We start from the raw sequence: 17,058 nt of genomic DNA on the forward strand, positions 1-17,058 counted from the left end.
AAAACAGAAAGGAAAGGAGTTTGCCAAGTCTCAACCACCAAGGAAGAGTCCAGGCAGAGATGCTTCTGTCTCCTAAAGAGTGAGGACTAAAATTGTCCCTGAAACTGCTCTAGAAGAAAGTAGAAAGCCCTCAGGGAAACAGAAAGGCAAAAGCGCATGTCGTATCCATGCAGTCTTCAGTGAGGTAATTAGCCCTTGATTTGCTTTTTTTGGATTATTCAGGTCTCAAAGCATGTTGCCTCCCTATTCTTTTGTGCATGGATGAAAATCATGAGCTGGTAAAGCTAGAGATGACATTACTTTACATACCTTATGTTATTAGTAAGGGGACGGAAGGCCACAAATGTTTAAGTGACTTGGCCAAAGTCACACAGTTAACTAGTGACAAAAATAGGATAAAGAGCTGGGTCTTCTAACTTTGAAACCATTATTTTCTGCTCTACAACACCTCCAACAACAACAACAACCACAACAAACCCTGATGTTTCTACCTCACATTGTGTGTTCACAAACAGATTTATGGCATCACTCTGTGAGGTCATCACAGCTATCGAAATAGTCAAATTATTTTATCTATTTTTCTAGATTTGTGGAGTGGTGATCCACACCATGGAAATTTATTGGACTGGCTGTGCTATGACTTCTATCATATCAGCCAGTCCTGGAAGGATCATTATTATGTATTAGAGTGCATGAGGAAAATGTTTGCGTCACTCATGACCATGTAGGTTTTACACAACTGGGACCAATTCTGTTTACTTTGGCAGTGGCCTCCCTTCACCTAGAACTTAAGAACACTTAGTTATCATCCACTTGGTGATGATGACAATGAACATGATCATAAAATACAGCTGTTGGAAAAAATAAAATATGCTACAGAATTATCCAATCAAATGAGATAGGAAGAAAATAAACTCAGTTTTGATGCTATGTTTTGGAATCCTTATGTTCCAAATTTGTATTATCACTTTCACTGCATTTCTATTTATAACACAGAACAGAGGAAGAGGAAAGTTTCTTATTTTTCTCAGTTTCTTAAATATTTAGATTACTAATTTGTGTGTCTCGGGTTGAACTGGAGTCTGCTGTTTACCATTCTTGTTAGAATTTATGTAGGACTTTATTCGTTTAATACATGGCTCTGTATTTATTTTGCATAACAGTTTATCTTCACTACTGTCAAGAAACCAGTAACCTTGGTAAATATATTCACGCCTGTTTAGATCAAATAGATGGAGAAACCTAATTATTACAATGGCCTAACACCTAACAAGCTTTAGTAAGAAGCATGATTTTGGCCAGGCACCAGTGGCTCACGCCAGTAATCCCAGCACTTTGGAAGGCCGAGGCAGGCAGATCACCTGAGGTCAGGAGTTCAAGATCAACATGGTGAAACGCTGTCTCTACAGAAAATACAATAATTACCTGGGTGCAGTGGCACACACCTGTAGTCCCAGCTACTCAGGAGGCTGAGGCACGAGAATCACTTGAACTCGGGAAGCAGAGGCTGCAGTGAGCCGAGATTCACGCCATTGCACTCCAGGCTGGGTGACAGAACACAACTGTGTCTCAAAAGTAATAATAATATTAATAATAATAATAAGTATGATTTGGGTCTGGTTAGATTAGAAAGAATTCATAGGAGCACCCTAGAGAAGAGAGTGGAATCCCTACCTGAAACAAAAGGCTGACTCAAACCTGAGATGGTTCCTCAATCCACCTGAAGTGGTCCCTGAGTCCTCCATTAGCAGCACTTTACTCTGCATTTCTGAGAATGGCAAAGGGAAGAGTCTGTTTTGTAAAAGACTTCTAGTTGCAATTAGATTCTCTATTCAGGCTAGGTACAAGATTCAGTTTGAGCAGGGCCTGTAGTTTTCCTTCCCTCTTCAAACTGGGTGCAATCAAAAACCCAAAGACAGAAGAGATCAATTACAAAAGCAACAGTAGCCTTATTTGGGCCATTTCATTAAATGTTTATGTTTTTACTTATCTCTTTAATTCGCATTTTGGAAATCCAGTAACACTCATTTGAAAATTATTGAAAGTGAGATTTTTTTTTAATATTGAAAACTTTTTTTAAAATGTTGAAAGTGGTACTTTTTTCTTGGTATAATTTTTTTAATGGGGTCTTCTCTGTAGGTGTGTAATTTTCATGCCATCTACAAAGAAATAAGTATGCATATACTGATAGTACTTGTTTACATGCATATGGAAATTGCATTTTTTCAAAACTTTGTGGTGCTTTTTCCCTAATTTTGTTAATCCAGAACTCTTACAGAAAAAAAATATATTTTATTACATGATCCCATATCATCATGTACATCTCAGAAGCTGATTTTCCTTCCTCAGGTATCTGGACCATCTGTTCTGCCCTTGCCAGGGAAGACTTTCATATCCTTTATCTGCCACTGCCAAAATGCTATGTTTTTCCTCCTCAACAGAGGAGAAAATATGTGTATCGTTTATCAATAACATACAGAATGAGGCTTGACTCAAGGAATGTCACTGGAAAGGGAATGGAAGAGAATACCATTATACCCTTTTTTAGAATGATTAAGGAAAATATGTCTTCCTACCTTTGTGAATCATTTGATTTCTCAGAGCTTCTAGGAGGAAGGCCTCATAGACTTGTAGTTGAAGATGACTTTATTACAGTCATGCACTGCATAACTACACTTTGGTCAAAAATGGACCACACGTACGACGGTAGTTCAGTAAGATTATAATATCCTGTTTTTACTGTATCTTTTCTATGTTTAGATACACAGATCCTTACCATTGTGTTACAGCTGCCTACAGTATTCAGTCGTGCTGTACAGGTTTGTAGCCTGGGAGCAATAGGCTAGACCATAGAGCCTATGTATATAGCCGGCAGTATCATCTAGGATTGTGTGAGTATCTTCCATGATTTCACACAGTGATGAAGTCACCTAACAATGGATTTCTCAAAATGTAGCCCTGTCATTAAGCCACATATGGCTGTACTTTCTCTTTTACTCCCTTTCCCTCAATCTATTAATTCTGCTAATTTGGGAAGCCCGTCTCCTAAATGACTTAATCCTCTGCTGAACTTCTTTAACCTCTCCAGGGCCCAGTCATACAAATGCCAGTAATGGAATTCGTCTTTCTAATTCCCTAGCCATTAACTTTACTGTTAGCCAAAATCCCTGTTACCTTAACGTCAGCTTGCTTTACATTTCCTCAAAGGACATGCCATTTTAAAAAAATAAAGGCAGCCTGCATTATTTTAAAAGGGCATGGAAAGGGTTTTTTTCTCTAGAAGAGATTGAGGGAATGTTTTCAAAAGCCATCTATTTTTATTCAGATGTAGCCAACTGTTAAGTTAAATACACAGCCAAAGTTTAATGCAGTCTTTGAACTTCCCCTACATGCCCACATTTAAGAAGAGCATATTTCATTTGCTAAAACATTATTTTAAATGAAATTAAATTTTGAAAACATTATTTCTAGTTCACCTGCTTTTTAAAAATGTTGACTCCCTGGCCGGGCGCGGTGGCTCATGCCTGTAATCCCAGCACTTTGGAAGGCTGAGGCAGGCAGATCATGAGGTCAGGAGCTCAAGACCAGCCTGGCCAACGTAGTGAAACCCATCGCTACTAAAAATACAAAAAAATCAGCCAGGCATGGTGGCGGGCACCTGTAATCCCAGCTACTTGGGAGGCTGAGGCAAGGGGAATCACTTGAACCTGGGAGGCAGAGGTTGCAGTGAGTCGAGATCGCACCACTGCACTCCAGCCCGGGTGACGGTATGAGACTCCATCTCAAAAAAAAAAAAGTTCCCTTTGAGTATAATCTATGACCATTGTATGAAAATATATTTTTCTACTTAATTACTCTGTTTAGTCTTCAAAAAAATTTTTAAGTGATTGAATTAGGTGCAATATTATGTAATGCCAGTTAAACACAATTGCAAAAATATCTGAGTTCTTTACAGAAAAAGAAAAACAGTATTTGTTTCTTTAGGGTTCAGATTCTTTAATTATTATTATTATTATTATTATACTTTGAGTTCTAGGGTACATGTGCATAACGTGCAGGTTTGTTACATATGTATACTTGTGCCATGTTGGTGTGCTGCACCCATCACCTCGTCATTTACATCAGGTATAAATCCCAATGCAATCCCTCCCCGCTGCCCCCTCCCCATGATAGGCCCCGGTGTGTGATGTTCCCCTTCCCGAGTCCAAGTGATCTCATTGTTCAGTTCCCACCTATGAGTGAGAACATGCGGTGTTTGGTTTTCTGTTCTTGTGATAGTTTGCTAAGAATGATGGTTTCCAGCTTCATCCATGTCCCTACAAAGGACACAAACTCATCCTTTTTTATGGCTGCATAGTATTCCATGGTGTATATGTGCCACATTTTCTTAATCCAGTCTGTCACTGATGGACATTTGGGTTGATTCCAAGTCTTTGCTATTGTGAATAGTGCCGCAATAAACATACGTGTGCATGTGTCTTTATAGCAGCATGATTTATAATCCTTTGGGTATATACCCAGTAATGGGATGGCTGGGTCATATGGTACTTCTAGTTCTAGATCCTTGAGGAATCGCCATACTGTTTTCCATAATGGTTGAACTAGTTTACAATCCCACCAACAATGTAAAAGTGTTCCTATTTCTCCACATCCTCTCCAGCACCTGTTGTTTCCTGACTTTTTAATGATCGCCATTCTAACTGGTGTGAGATGGTATCTCATTGTGGTTTTGATCTCATTGTGGCATTTCTCTGATGGCCAGTGATGATGAGCATTTTTTCGTGTGTCTGTTGGCTGTATGAATGTCTTCTTTTGAGAAATGTCTGTTCATATCCTTTGCCCACTTTTTGATGGGGTTGTTTGTTTTTTTCTTGTAAATTTGTTTGAGTTCTTTGTAGGTTCTGGATATTAGCCCTTTGTCAGATGAGTAGATTGCAAAAATTTTCTCCCATTCTGTAGGTTGCCTGTTTAGGGTTCAGATTCTTATTCTAAATATAATATTCTACAGGTCTGTGGCATTTACTTCCAATAACTAGTAGCCCTTTCTCAATACCTTTCAATCCTTGCCCCAGGGTCCTTCAATGGAGAGCAGCTGTCAGGTGATACTGGCTAGGTTTGCCAAGCTAGGACCACAGGTTTGCTTACCTTACAACGTGTATCACTTACAGTTTGTCCCTAAATATTCCCGTTAACTGGCTAAATTTCTCAGGTTGTTTTCCAAGCAAAAAAAAAACACAACAAAACAAAAAACCAAAAACCACTATTGGCTTAAGATTTTATTAACTCATTATTTAGAGTTTTCACTAGATTATAAATTAAACTACAGTTGATAGGAGTGTGTCGTGTGTGTGTGTGTGTGTGTGTGTGTGTGTATGCATACGCATGTGTTTTCATTACCATTTTTTTAAACCCAAAGCTATACTTGGCACAGAATAAGAGATCAAAAATATATGTTGAATGATTGACTGCCTATTATTGAAGGCATCTTTCTTCTATTTATATATGCTGGGGATGTAGGGGACAATGTGAAGCAAAAAATAAGCACAGGCCTGCCCTCAGGGAGCTTATCTGAGGACAATCTAACAGTAATTGATCATAAAAACACATTTCAAATTTCAAAGGTGACAGTGCAGAGGTATAGTGCTATCAGGGTCTAGATGAGAGGGATCCTGTTGGATACATCTAGGAAGGGCTCCCTGAATAAATGATTTGAGCTGAAGTTAAAGGATGAATACCTAAGAACCAGAAGAAGAGGAGAGGAAAGTTCCATCATGTTTAGTTCACCTCAGTTCAGTTCTTTTCCTCTCAGTCTCCTGTTTTTCCTTGGTATTTATCACTAAAGACTCTTTCTATTTTTGCCTGCTGCCTTAGTTTGCTAGCTACTCATGGACTTCTGCATAAATCTCAATGATATAGGTCTCCTTTTAGGAAACAGCCAAAACTTACCCTTCTGATAAAAATGTCAGTATTATTTTAGACATGAAGGACAAACTATCAAAGAGAAAAATGAATTGACAAGGAAAACATCTTTTCTGCTAATTACTTTAACTGCTGTGTGTTTAGAGAAGTGCCACATGGTAAACACTTAGTGATTCTGATTGACTGGATGGTTGGTTGACTGATTAGCTGGCTAGCCAGATGTTGGATGGATGGCTGACTGGCTGGTCAGATGTTAGATGGTTGGCTGACTGGCTGATTGGTTGTTCGGGTGGTTTTGTAAATGAAGGTGAGGGTGATAGATGAGCTTTGATTTTAAAATCAAACTTAATTTTATTCAGATTCTGACTTACCTTTCACTAATTCTATGATATTGGACAATTTACTTAAGCTCTGTAAGCCTCAGTTAATTCTATTAAATAGTGTTTTTCTCATAGTTATTATAATATCAAAGGTGATAATGCATATATAGCTTTAATATGGCACCTAGGATATATTAACTGTTCACTAATATACGTTCACTATTTTAAAGAAAAGCAAGAAGCTTGAGTGCTTTTTCCAAAAGGAACAAAATTAGTGAAAGCAAATGATTAGTCTGTGTTTAAATGTTAACCCTCTTAATCTTAGTCCTTCTAATGTTTTACTACTACGGATACACATCTATTGCAGACCAGAAATAGATATACCTAAGAAGATAAAACATGTAGAAAACTCACATGCACATGAACAATTTTTTTTCTTGACTGATTAATTTACTCACCACCCTATCCTTCTCCCAGTTTTCCTCATCACCCTCTGATTGCATTATTGCAGGGCTCATTAAGATGGTAATTTTCTCTGCCAAAAATGGGAAGAGAGTGATATATTATTTCTTGACATGGATCGTTGTGGTTACTCCGGTGTTTGCTTTATAATTATTTGCTAAACTGAACATTATGTTTTATGTATTTTTCTATATGCACCCTCACTTAAACATGCATAAAGGAGGTAAAATTGCCATGTGAGAACGTGATGGAATAGAACAGACCAAAGTTAAACCAATGTTATGCCTAAATGAGCAGATTGGAAGGAATATCCAAGCAATGAATCCTGATTATCAAAAAGAGGAGATGAAATTTATTCCAGCTGCTCCAGATTGACTATCTCTGTGTCACAAATTGAGTGGCTAGAGTGACAAATTACTAAACTCCTTTTTTTTTTTTTTTTTTTTTTTTTTTTGGCTAGTATATGCACATATAACCTGCACTGTAGAACTATAGGGCAGGGTCTTTGTCACATGCCACTTGCTTAACACTAGGCATGAAGAACTTCTCTCTATGGCAAAACTCTTTTATAGACCTCAACTGGTAGAGCCCCCTTGCACAAATGCCACTACCCCATCTTTTCTAGTCATCGTTGTTTGCATTCATGCCACATGTGCATGATTTCAGAGCTAACTGCCCTGGTGTATTAAACAACATCAGAAATGAAGTCAAGAATTACAGATCTTTATTATTAACAAGCATGTTTTGGTTTTTCAGCGCCGACTGGGGGATGCAGCAAAGAAAGCCATCAGCAAACTCCAGGTCAGGACTATCAAGAAGGGTGACAAGGTAACAGCCTCTTTTCTTTTTGGTGAGGAGCTATTCAAAAAAGCTTCTAACTTTTCTTACAGCCAGGGTGGAAGAGAGGAAAGGATGGCAAAGGGAAATATATGCTAACAGTTGTCCTATCAGTATATGTTATTATACTCTTCTTAATTAAACATAATTTAAAGTTTTTTATAAAATGCATATACTATGATAATAAAATAGTTGTATAGAAAATATGAGGGCTGGGCGCCGTGGCTCAAGCCTGTAATCCCAGCACTTTGGGAGGCTGAGACGGGCGGATCACAAGGTCAGGAGATGGAGACCATCCTGGCTAACACGGTGAAACCCCGTCTCTACTAAAAACTACAAAAAAAACTAGCCGGGCGCGGTGGCGGGTGCCTGTAGTCCCAGCTACTCAGGAAGCTGAGGCAGGAGAATGGCATAAACCTGGGAGGCAGAGTTTGCAGTGAGCTGAGATCTGGCCACTGCACTCCAGCCTGGGCGACAGAGCGAGACTCCGTCCCAAAAAAAAAACTGATAAGTGTATAAAAAAATAGATGAAGCCAGAATGAAATTAGTACACAAATGGATTATCTAAAATGTGTAATAGAAATGGGTCTCAAAATTAAGTTGGGGCTTTCTAGCAGCCAGTACAAAGGAAACAATATTCAGTATTCAAGTAATATTTCATGAGTTTATTCCAGTGTCCCACAAGATAAAATCAAAATGGTTGTTCCTGATGTTATGACCTGAGAAAGTTTTTCATGAATCTTTGCAAGCAAGACAGCTTTCTGTGCTGAGCTATGTTCTCCACTCAAGTCTACAGTATAAATGCAGGAAGTATATTCAATCCCTCTGAAATCCAGTATTCAGAACTCCAAGGTTGACAGGTGGTGTGGCTCATGCCTATGATCCCAGCACTTTGGGAGGCCAAGGTAGGTAGATCACTTGAGGCCAGGAGTTCAAGACCAGCCTGGACAATGCAGCAAGACCCTGTCTCTATAAGAATTTTTTAAAAACCAAAACACAGAGCCCCGAATTCATTTCAATAGTCTCCTTCACTGTAGAATGGTATCATAAAGCCAGAAGCAATAGTATATCTTGAGGAGGAAAAACAAAGCAGTCCTGCCCAGGTGTACGGGCTTCTAAGGGTCTTCCTTATTCCCTAGGCCAAGTTAGAGCAATGGATTACAATACATGGGTTTGGAGCTCCTTGGGGCTATGTAAGGGATTTACAACTCCACATATAAGCAGGTATTGTCTCTATTCTGAATAATTGATTTATCTCACAAATTATGTGCTATTATTTTTCAAGTATATAAAAACGCCACTGGGCTTATAAGATAAAATTTATTTAAAGGCATTACTAAATTTAAAGTATATTTTAGTCAGTATGTTATTTCCCCTCAATCAGAGAGTAATAAAAGTACAAGGACTATTACATAGCACTATCTTATGAGGCATCAAAAGAGGTTTATATACTTGAAAAAAATTGGAACTACCATTTTGTGTTAATATTTATTTTATACACTAGATTCCAGAAGAATGGATAGATTAAATATCATTCAGGTGATTCACCATAAGTATTATTTCTCATCCTGAAAATTTAGATATGTTGCCTCTAATTATAATTAATAGCATTTTTAGTAATGTACTTTAGAAAATGGTTTTCCTCACAAAAGCACTTGAAGCGGAACCTAGAAACAAAAAGTAGAGGTTGGAAGGAATGGAAACTAGTCCAAATGATGGTAAATTTGATTTAAAAACTGGCACCAGCACTACCGAAAGCTTTGCTCCAGGCAAGCTCTCCTTGGGTTTTGGCTTGGATATTTACACAAGAGATGAAGCTAAGAAAATAGGCTCATCTGTGCTCCCTCTGTTGCAGGAAACAGAGTCCGATTTTGACAACTGTGCAGTTTGTATTGAAGGGTACAAGCCCAATGACGTTGTCCGGATCCTGCCCTGCCGGTGAGTCACTAGGCTGCCTGCTTTTGATTGGGTTGTGTGTGTGGAGCATGCCTGCGTGGCCTCCCTGGCCCAGACCTGCCGGGCATAGTGCTGCCAGGTCAGTCTGCCTCAACATTTCCATGTTTCCATTGCAGACAACCCAGACATTCTTGTTTTTGTATAACCTTTGTCCTTGAAAACACTGTGTCATGAAATGTGTTTCTGATCCCCTATCCCCTTTGCATCAAAGGAAGTATACTGCTATGAACTAGAACATGATACAGAAATTTATGATGTGGCCACCAAGTACAAGTTTTCTTGAACAACAGATCTTTGATATTCAGAATCAATTCTGGCTTTTACCAGTACTATTTTAATTAAAATAATAAAAAATTAATTAAAATCTGAAAAAATTTTTGCGAATGATCATGAACAGTGTGGTAATTAGAATATGGTCAGAAGTAAGTAGGAAGCCAAGGACAGATACTGTGCCCTTTCTTTTCTTTTTTTTTTTTTAAACTAACAGAAAGAGAATGTGACACTCAAATTCCCACAAAATTCTTGCATCTAGGGGAGGATGCCAGGCATGGATAGTTGGGGAAACTCCCCAGGTGATTCTCATATAACCCTATTCCCTCTCCCTAATTGAAATTCACGAGAAGTTGTCTGAATTTTTAAATTGTTAAAATTAAATAAATTTAAATACTTAAATCTTTTAAAAGTCACATAAAATCCATCCTCCTTCACTGATAACCTTTTTTAGTGTTTTTTTTTTCATCTGTGTAAATGTCCCAAAAATAAAAATGAAATTATGCCTTAGTGGGAGATTCTTCATTTAGAAAGACTTGCTTTCAATATTCTTAGATACTTTAGGCCAGGCATGGTGGCTCACACCTGTCATCCTAGTGCTTTGAGAGGCCAAGCCAGGAGGATTGCTTGAGACCACGATTTCAAGAACAGCCTGGGCAATAAAGCAAGACTCTGTCTCTACAAAACAAAAAGTAAAAATTAGCTGAACATGGTGGTGCTTGGGACATGGTGGCACTCGCCTATAATCCTGGCTACTCAGGAGGGTGAGGTGGGAGGATCCCTTAAGCCCAGGAGTTCAAGGTTATACCGAGCAATGATCATACCACTACACTCCAGTGATCACACCAGTGCACTAGGCGACAGCAAGACCTTGTCTCAAAAAAAAAAAAAAAAAAAAACAGTTCTTAGACTTTAAAAGTAAAGTAGGAAAACATATACCACAAAGATATAAGACAATTTACATATTCATAAAGCAATGCAAACTTAAGGACTGTTTACTAGAACTACAAAAGAAACAAAAATTACTTTAGAGGAATGGCTTAATAATCCCAAAATGACAAAAAGTGGACCAAAAAAGAAGTGACAGGATACTAAAATTGATGCATAAACTCCCAAGGGAAAAAGACCTTGGTTGAAATGTGCATAGGCAAATTGATCATTAGGAAAACAGGCGTTAGGGAAGTACATCCTGGTGGCCCCAGCCAAAGCCTTCAATTGTGATTCACTTTCCCTTAGTTTGTAGACACCTTTCTCTGAGACGAAATCATCAACAGAGATAACTGAAGATTTGGTAGTTTCCTTCATATGAGGATTTGCTATGTAAGTTCTTTCTAGTTATTACATACACTTAGTGTTTACTCAGTGATTTCCAGAAACACGGACAGACAAATGCAGTATGTGAACTACAGAATGCCTCTTGGAGCAACATCTTGTATCTCTGCAGTATTTTATTAAAGGTTTTATAAAGCGTCTTAGGCCGGGCGCGGTGGCTCACGCTTGTAATCCCAGCACTTTGGGAGGTCGAGGCAGGCGGATCACTAGGTCAGGAGATCAAGACCATCCTGGCAAACATGGTGAAACCCCGTCTCTACTAAAAAAAATACAAAAAAATTAGCCAGGCGTGGTGGTGGGCACCTGTAGTCCCAGCTACTCGGGAGGCTGAGGCAGGAAAATGGCATGAACCCAGGGGGGCGGAGCTTGCAGTGCGCGGACATCATGCCACTGCACTCCAGCCTGGGTGACAAAGCAAGACTCTGTCTCAAAAAAATAAATTAATTAAAAATAATAATAATAAAGCCTCTTAGATATAAGCAAATAAAGTGCTTTCCTTTATCTTTTTCTTGAAGATTATTTAGAGCCCTATGTGATTACTACTAATAAAAAAAATTCAGAGCCGATTAAAGTTAAATATCTGCATTCTTCTGAAAAATCCAAAGATATTTACAAATGTAAATTAAGAAAATCTGTTTTAAAAATTATATACATAGTATTACTTTAGCTCTACAATTCATACAGTATAAAATAGTTTATTCACTTAAAGCTCTCTCATAAATAAACTTCATGTTACTACATATATATATATATAACTGCTAGAGATTGCGTAATATCCAAGTCATAGATGTACCACAATTTAATTTTCCATATCCTTATTCGGGAACATTTTTGGCTGAGTTCAATTTTTATTTATGACAGATTGCGTTGTTTTAACAGTGTTTAGATTTTCATGATGTATTATTCCAGATCTCCTTTTATATTGTAATTTTTTGGAAATATTAACCAAAAAATAGCATTTTAATATTTACCACAGAAAATAAAACCTTAGGGATTTTAATATACATTAGCCCTTGCTCTTGGCTAGTTTAGTTTGGCTTCAGGCTCCTCCTTGTTTAAATGATTATTTGATTCTTATCTCATTCCTTGATTTTGTTTCATGTTCCTTACTGTCCATCTACTATTATTTCCATACTATGAACCCTGCTTTAAATAACAAAATGCATTTGAGCATTTTCAAATACAGCTACAGTTAATTACTGTTTGATCTTATACTAGTCACACATATCTATTCTGAATAGCTCATACATTTTTTCCTTGTAGATTTTAAAATCAAGGTATTTTTATGCTTGTTGCTGTTTTCTGCCAGACAGTTTGCACTAATGGATATTATCAAACAAATGCATTGGCGTTTGCTTTTTGCTACATAATTTTCTCTGGGGTATTATTAAGCCTTTGCTCCTATGAACTTCATAGACTCTCCTTCCCATTATTTCCAGGCTGATTCATCCACAGACTTCTTTGCATCTCCTTGGCATAAAAACTGTTTCAAAAAATGTTCCAGTTTATCATCTCCCTTCACTCACTTTTTTCTGTGGTCTCATAACTCCTGACATTCTTGGTGCATCTCTTCACTGTTGTTTTCATTTAGGATGGTTTTCCAAATTATACTCTTGTGCCACAACTTTTTCAAAATCATTTTATTGCTTGTCTCTTTCTGAGACCCATGAACAAATTATGATGAATTATTAATAAATGCCTTCCTCTCTTTATTTGTCATAGCGATTACTAAAGTCATGCACATACACACCTACCATTTCTTCCCCTTCATCCTTTCTTCATCCAGTCCCTCTCTAGCATGTGAAGGTGAGGCCCCTGGGAGTGAGCCTGGATGTGTACATCTACCGTAAGGGACAAACCCCCCTCAGCCCACAAAGCAGCTCAGCCTCAGACAAGCCTAACTTCTGTGGTTTAGATTTGATCCTATACACCACTGGGACATTACTCGAGACACTTTGGTTTTGCTACCTCATACGTATGCCAAAATATGCATTATGCTATATTTTAGGGGTGGTTTTTGTATCTAAGGTTAGTATTTGTGATTATGATTTCTAGCCACAAAAGATGTTTCATTTTATTATCTTCTCTTGCACAGAGAGTAAGTTAGCCTCTCTGATTCTTCCATGGCTTTTATCTCATGGTGTCCCTACTGTTCTTCAGAGATTATTCATTTCAGCCTGTTGAGCTTCTCAATTTCAAACACACAGTGTCTCAGAAAAAATATGAATTTCTTAGGCAGGCCAGAAGTCCTTATTTGCCATTGTTTCAAACCAAAGCAACAGATACACTGTTTCCCTACATTACTATGAAATTCTCTTCTATCTCTAATTTATCCCTATAGCATTATCACCAAATTAGGGAAGATACTAGTTTCTACTACTGTTTTTTTCTTTGATTTTTGCAAACTCTCCTCCACAACAGATGAAAAATGTAAACCCTGTCTAGTAATACACTTTTAGTACCTAAATGCTTCATTTGGAACAAAAAACATTTTGTAGCAACTGTATGCCAGCAACAGTGGAAATCCCCAGCCATGAGAAGATAAATGGCATGATGCATGCTCTAAAGGAAATAGGCTAGTGGGAGAGAAAGGAATTTAAATAAGCATTCATGATAGAGAATGGTATGTGTAACAATAATAACACAATGTATTAAAATTTTTGAGGAATTAATACCAGGCACAAGGAAGTTAAGAAAGATTCCACAGAAAAAAAAAAGTAATGTTTTCATATTTTCTAACAGTGGTTTATATTGTCCATTGCATCCTCATTCTAGAAAATTTGTAAAATGGGTAAATATTTAAATATCTGCCTAACTCCTTCATGCAGGTAACTACTGCTATCATTGTTATATATCGTCGTCTTTTTGTTTCTTATGCTTATTTTGCAACTTTAAGATACTATTGTCAATATCATTTACTATTCTGTTCTTTTCACATACATTGTAAGAATGTGCTAGAAACGGTATTAGATTATTGGGGGTCTTTTTTAGATTATTTGTGGCTCATTTTGACTTTCCTTTGGCCTTTGATACTATTGACAGAAGCTGATTAAACCCTAAGGTGCATATACCAACCAAAGACCCTGGGATGTTGGTGCTTATATAAAACTCACTCTTCAAAGATCAGGGTCGTTTTCTGGCCCAATCAGAATTTTCTACTGAGATAAAACAGGGAGGTGTCCTGGCCCCCTTTAGCTTATTTTATAATATCCTTTGATGAGTTCTTTGCGTGTCACCATCCCACCGCACTACAGAAGACAGAGAAAAGCAGCTTCTCGTCTTTAAATAGTTAGTTTGATTATGTGGTGTGTAGGGGCAGCATGTCCCGCTGGGTTATTATTGTCAGAGCTGGATTACAAACAAAATTCTCTAAAACTCATGTTATCATCTTTGGTAGATGCTTCCCAACTTTTAACTTGTTCATAAACAAATTACAAGTTTAGTATATATAGTCCAAAAATCCAAATGCAAAATGCTCCATATCTGAAACTTTTGGAGCACATGATGGTCAAGGGAAATGCTCATTGGAGCGTTTTGAATTTAGGCTATTTGGATTTGGGATAATGCACACATTCCAGAATCTGAAAAAAAAATCCAAAACACTTCTGGCCCCAAGCATCCCGGATAAAGGATGTTCAACCCATACTGCATATAGTTCCATTTTGTAAATAGTGTTTCTCAGAGGATATGCCAAGAAGCAGTGTTGTCAATCCCACCTGGACTTAAATGAGGTCTTATTTGGGAGCAGGGGGAGATGGTGGAATCAAATAAATACCTAACAACACCTATCCTAAAATAGTTCTTGTGGAAAAGCGTTGCACTGCTGCTGTTTAGCATCTGCACATTGAAGCAGATTCTAGCATTAGAGAGCAGCGCTGACTTCTCTGAGCAGCGCCTGAGGCGGGCTCTATCAGTGGCTCTGCAGGCCCAGGTTTTGCAGGCCTGTCTTTACAGCAGAAGTTAGTTTTGCTTGAGCAAGGTTACCTGTTAGATCAGATAATCCTGGAGCTGTGTGGGGGTTGTGTGTATGTGTGGTGTTTGTTTTTCAGTTTTTTTATTTGTTTGTTTGTTTTTTGGTAAAATGTATATAACGTAAAATTTACCTTTTTAATCATATTTAAATATACAATTCAGTGACATTAAGTACATTTGCCTTGCTGTGAAACCATCACCACTGTCCATCTCTAGAATGTCTCATCCTCCAATATGAAACTCTGAATTCACCAAACAGCAATTCTTCATTCCCCTAGTCTGGAATTTTGTGCGCATTTTATTTTTAATTTGGGCTTTACTTTTGTTAACAGAAGAAAATGTCAATGAAGGAACTTAGATTTGATTCAAGAATGCAATTAAAGTTGGCTAACTAGAAATTGATATTTACACACTCAAAACCCTGACAAAGTGATAATGTTATACGTTTATATTATAGAAATTGGTATTTACACACTCAAAACCCTGACAAAGTGATAATGTTATACATTTATATTATAGAAATTGGTATTTACACACTCAAAACCCTGACAAAGTGATAATGTTATACATTTATATTATTATAGAAATTAGTATTTATACACTGAAAACCCTGACAAAGTGATAATTTTATACATTTATATTATTGCTATTGTTACAATACTCAGATGATATTATTCTTGTCATTATCAATGGTACTACTCTGGTTTCTGTGACCATCGCTAACATCATTCCCACCATTGCTTCTTCCCTGACTTTCTGCAGTAGGCTTCTCACCAGTCTCCCTCCTTCTACTCCTGCTTTTTAATTATGCATTCTGATAAGTCTATTTTTAATTGTCAAGCTAGATTAGCTGGCTTTAGGTACTTTTACAGCAAGTACAACTTCAGACTCATTAAGTATAACAGAAGGGTGACTAAAAAATTATTCTTCAAGAAGATTAATTGGAATGTAATTAGGTCCTTCTGTTTTTCTAAAATGTACTCCTGAAACAAGGTAAATTCACAAGAAAACTAAAAACATGCACTATTTCATATTAACTCCCTACAGGAGATTTGGGTTGGCTGGTGCAATTGCCATGGTTTTTATTGGTGATTAAGAAGCAATCTTAGCAAACTTTCCATGGTGTCTCATTTGGATTTTGCACTCTGACTTCTTCGTGGGGACTCAACCAGAATAATTCATGTGTGGAATAACTGTATTTCTCTCAAGCAAGGGGAATGTTTTTATATTCTAGATATGCAACTGTGTTCTAGATTTTTTCTGTTTGTTGACAGAAATCTAAGAGGCAAATTTGTGGCCTACCTAATAGCCAAAAGGTGTTTTTTAGCCCCATCTCTTACTCTGTTTTATGTCTCTATTCTTATTATTTTTTTTTCTTCATTTGCTTTTACAATGTATTTTTGGATACTTGCATCTTCCAGTCACTCTAAGTTTTTTTGAATCTGGTACCCCAAAACTGGGGCTTAGCTCAGGAGGGTTCTTGGCTTCACTCAGGAAAGAATTCAAGAGCAAGCTGACAGTGGCAGAAAGCAAGTTCTATTAGAGCCACAGCGTACAGCAAAATGGCTGCTCCATAGACAGAGCCGGGCTATGCCGTAGGCAGAGTGGCCCAGAGTAGCACTCATGGATTGCCAGCTAGCTATATTTATACCCACTTTTAAACAGATGCTAAATAAGGGGTAGGTTATTCATGAACTTTCCGGAAAATGAGCAGGGAGTTCTCAGAACTAGATAAGGTCATTTCCAGATCATTGCCATGGCATCATTTATAGACTATCAACTAGAGGTTGCCCTTGTTGCCGTCTTGGTCCTAGCTGGTTTTGGCCACTTTCTTGTCTACATCCTGGTTTGATCAAGAGGGTCTTGACTAAGGCTCAGAAAACAAGTCTTGCTGATCTCCTACTTCATTTTCTAGAATAAACATGTGTTTTCCATGTCTTCCAAAAGTTTGTCAGCATCACTTTTAATTAATATATAATATCCCATGTGC

General features: G+C 37.6%; 1 protein-coding gene across 3 annotated transcripts in view; it reads left to right on the forward strand.

Annotated features, from left to right (window-relative positions):
* RNF150 (ring finger protein 150) overlaps positions 1-17,058 on the forward strand; it is a 280,009-nt gene that overhangs the window by 190,327 nt on the left and 72,624 nt on the right. For all 3 annotated transcript variants that reach the window (XM_050790237.1, XM_050790240.1, XM_050790238.1), the window contains exons 3-4: positions 7,458-7,529; positions 9,394-9,476. In XM_050790237.1, the coding sequence (XP_050646194.1) occupies positions 7,458-7,529; positions 9,394-9,476 (155 nt within the window). The remainder of the gene's footprint in view (positions 1-7,457; positions 7,530-9,393; positions 9,477-17,058) is intronic.

The sequence above is a fragment of the Macaca thibetana genome, chromosome 5 (assembly GCF_024542745.1).
Source record: "Macaca thibetana thibetana isolate TM-01 chromosome 5, ASM2454274v1, whole genome shotgun sequence".
Taxonomy (NCBI): Eukaryota; Metazoa; Chordata; class Mammalia; order Primates; family Cercopithecidae; genus Macaca; species Macaca thibetana.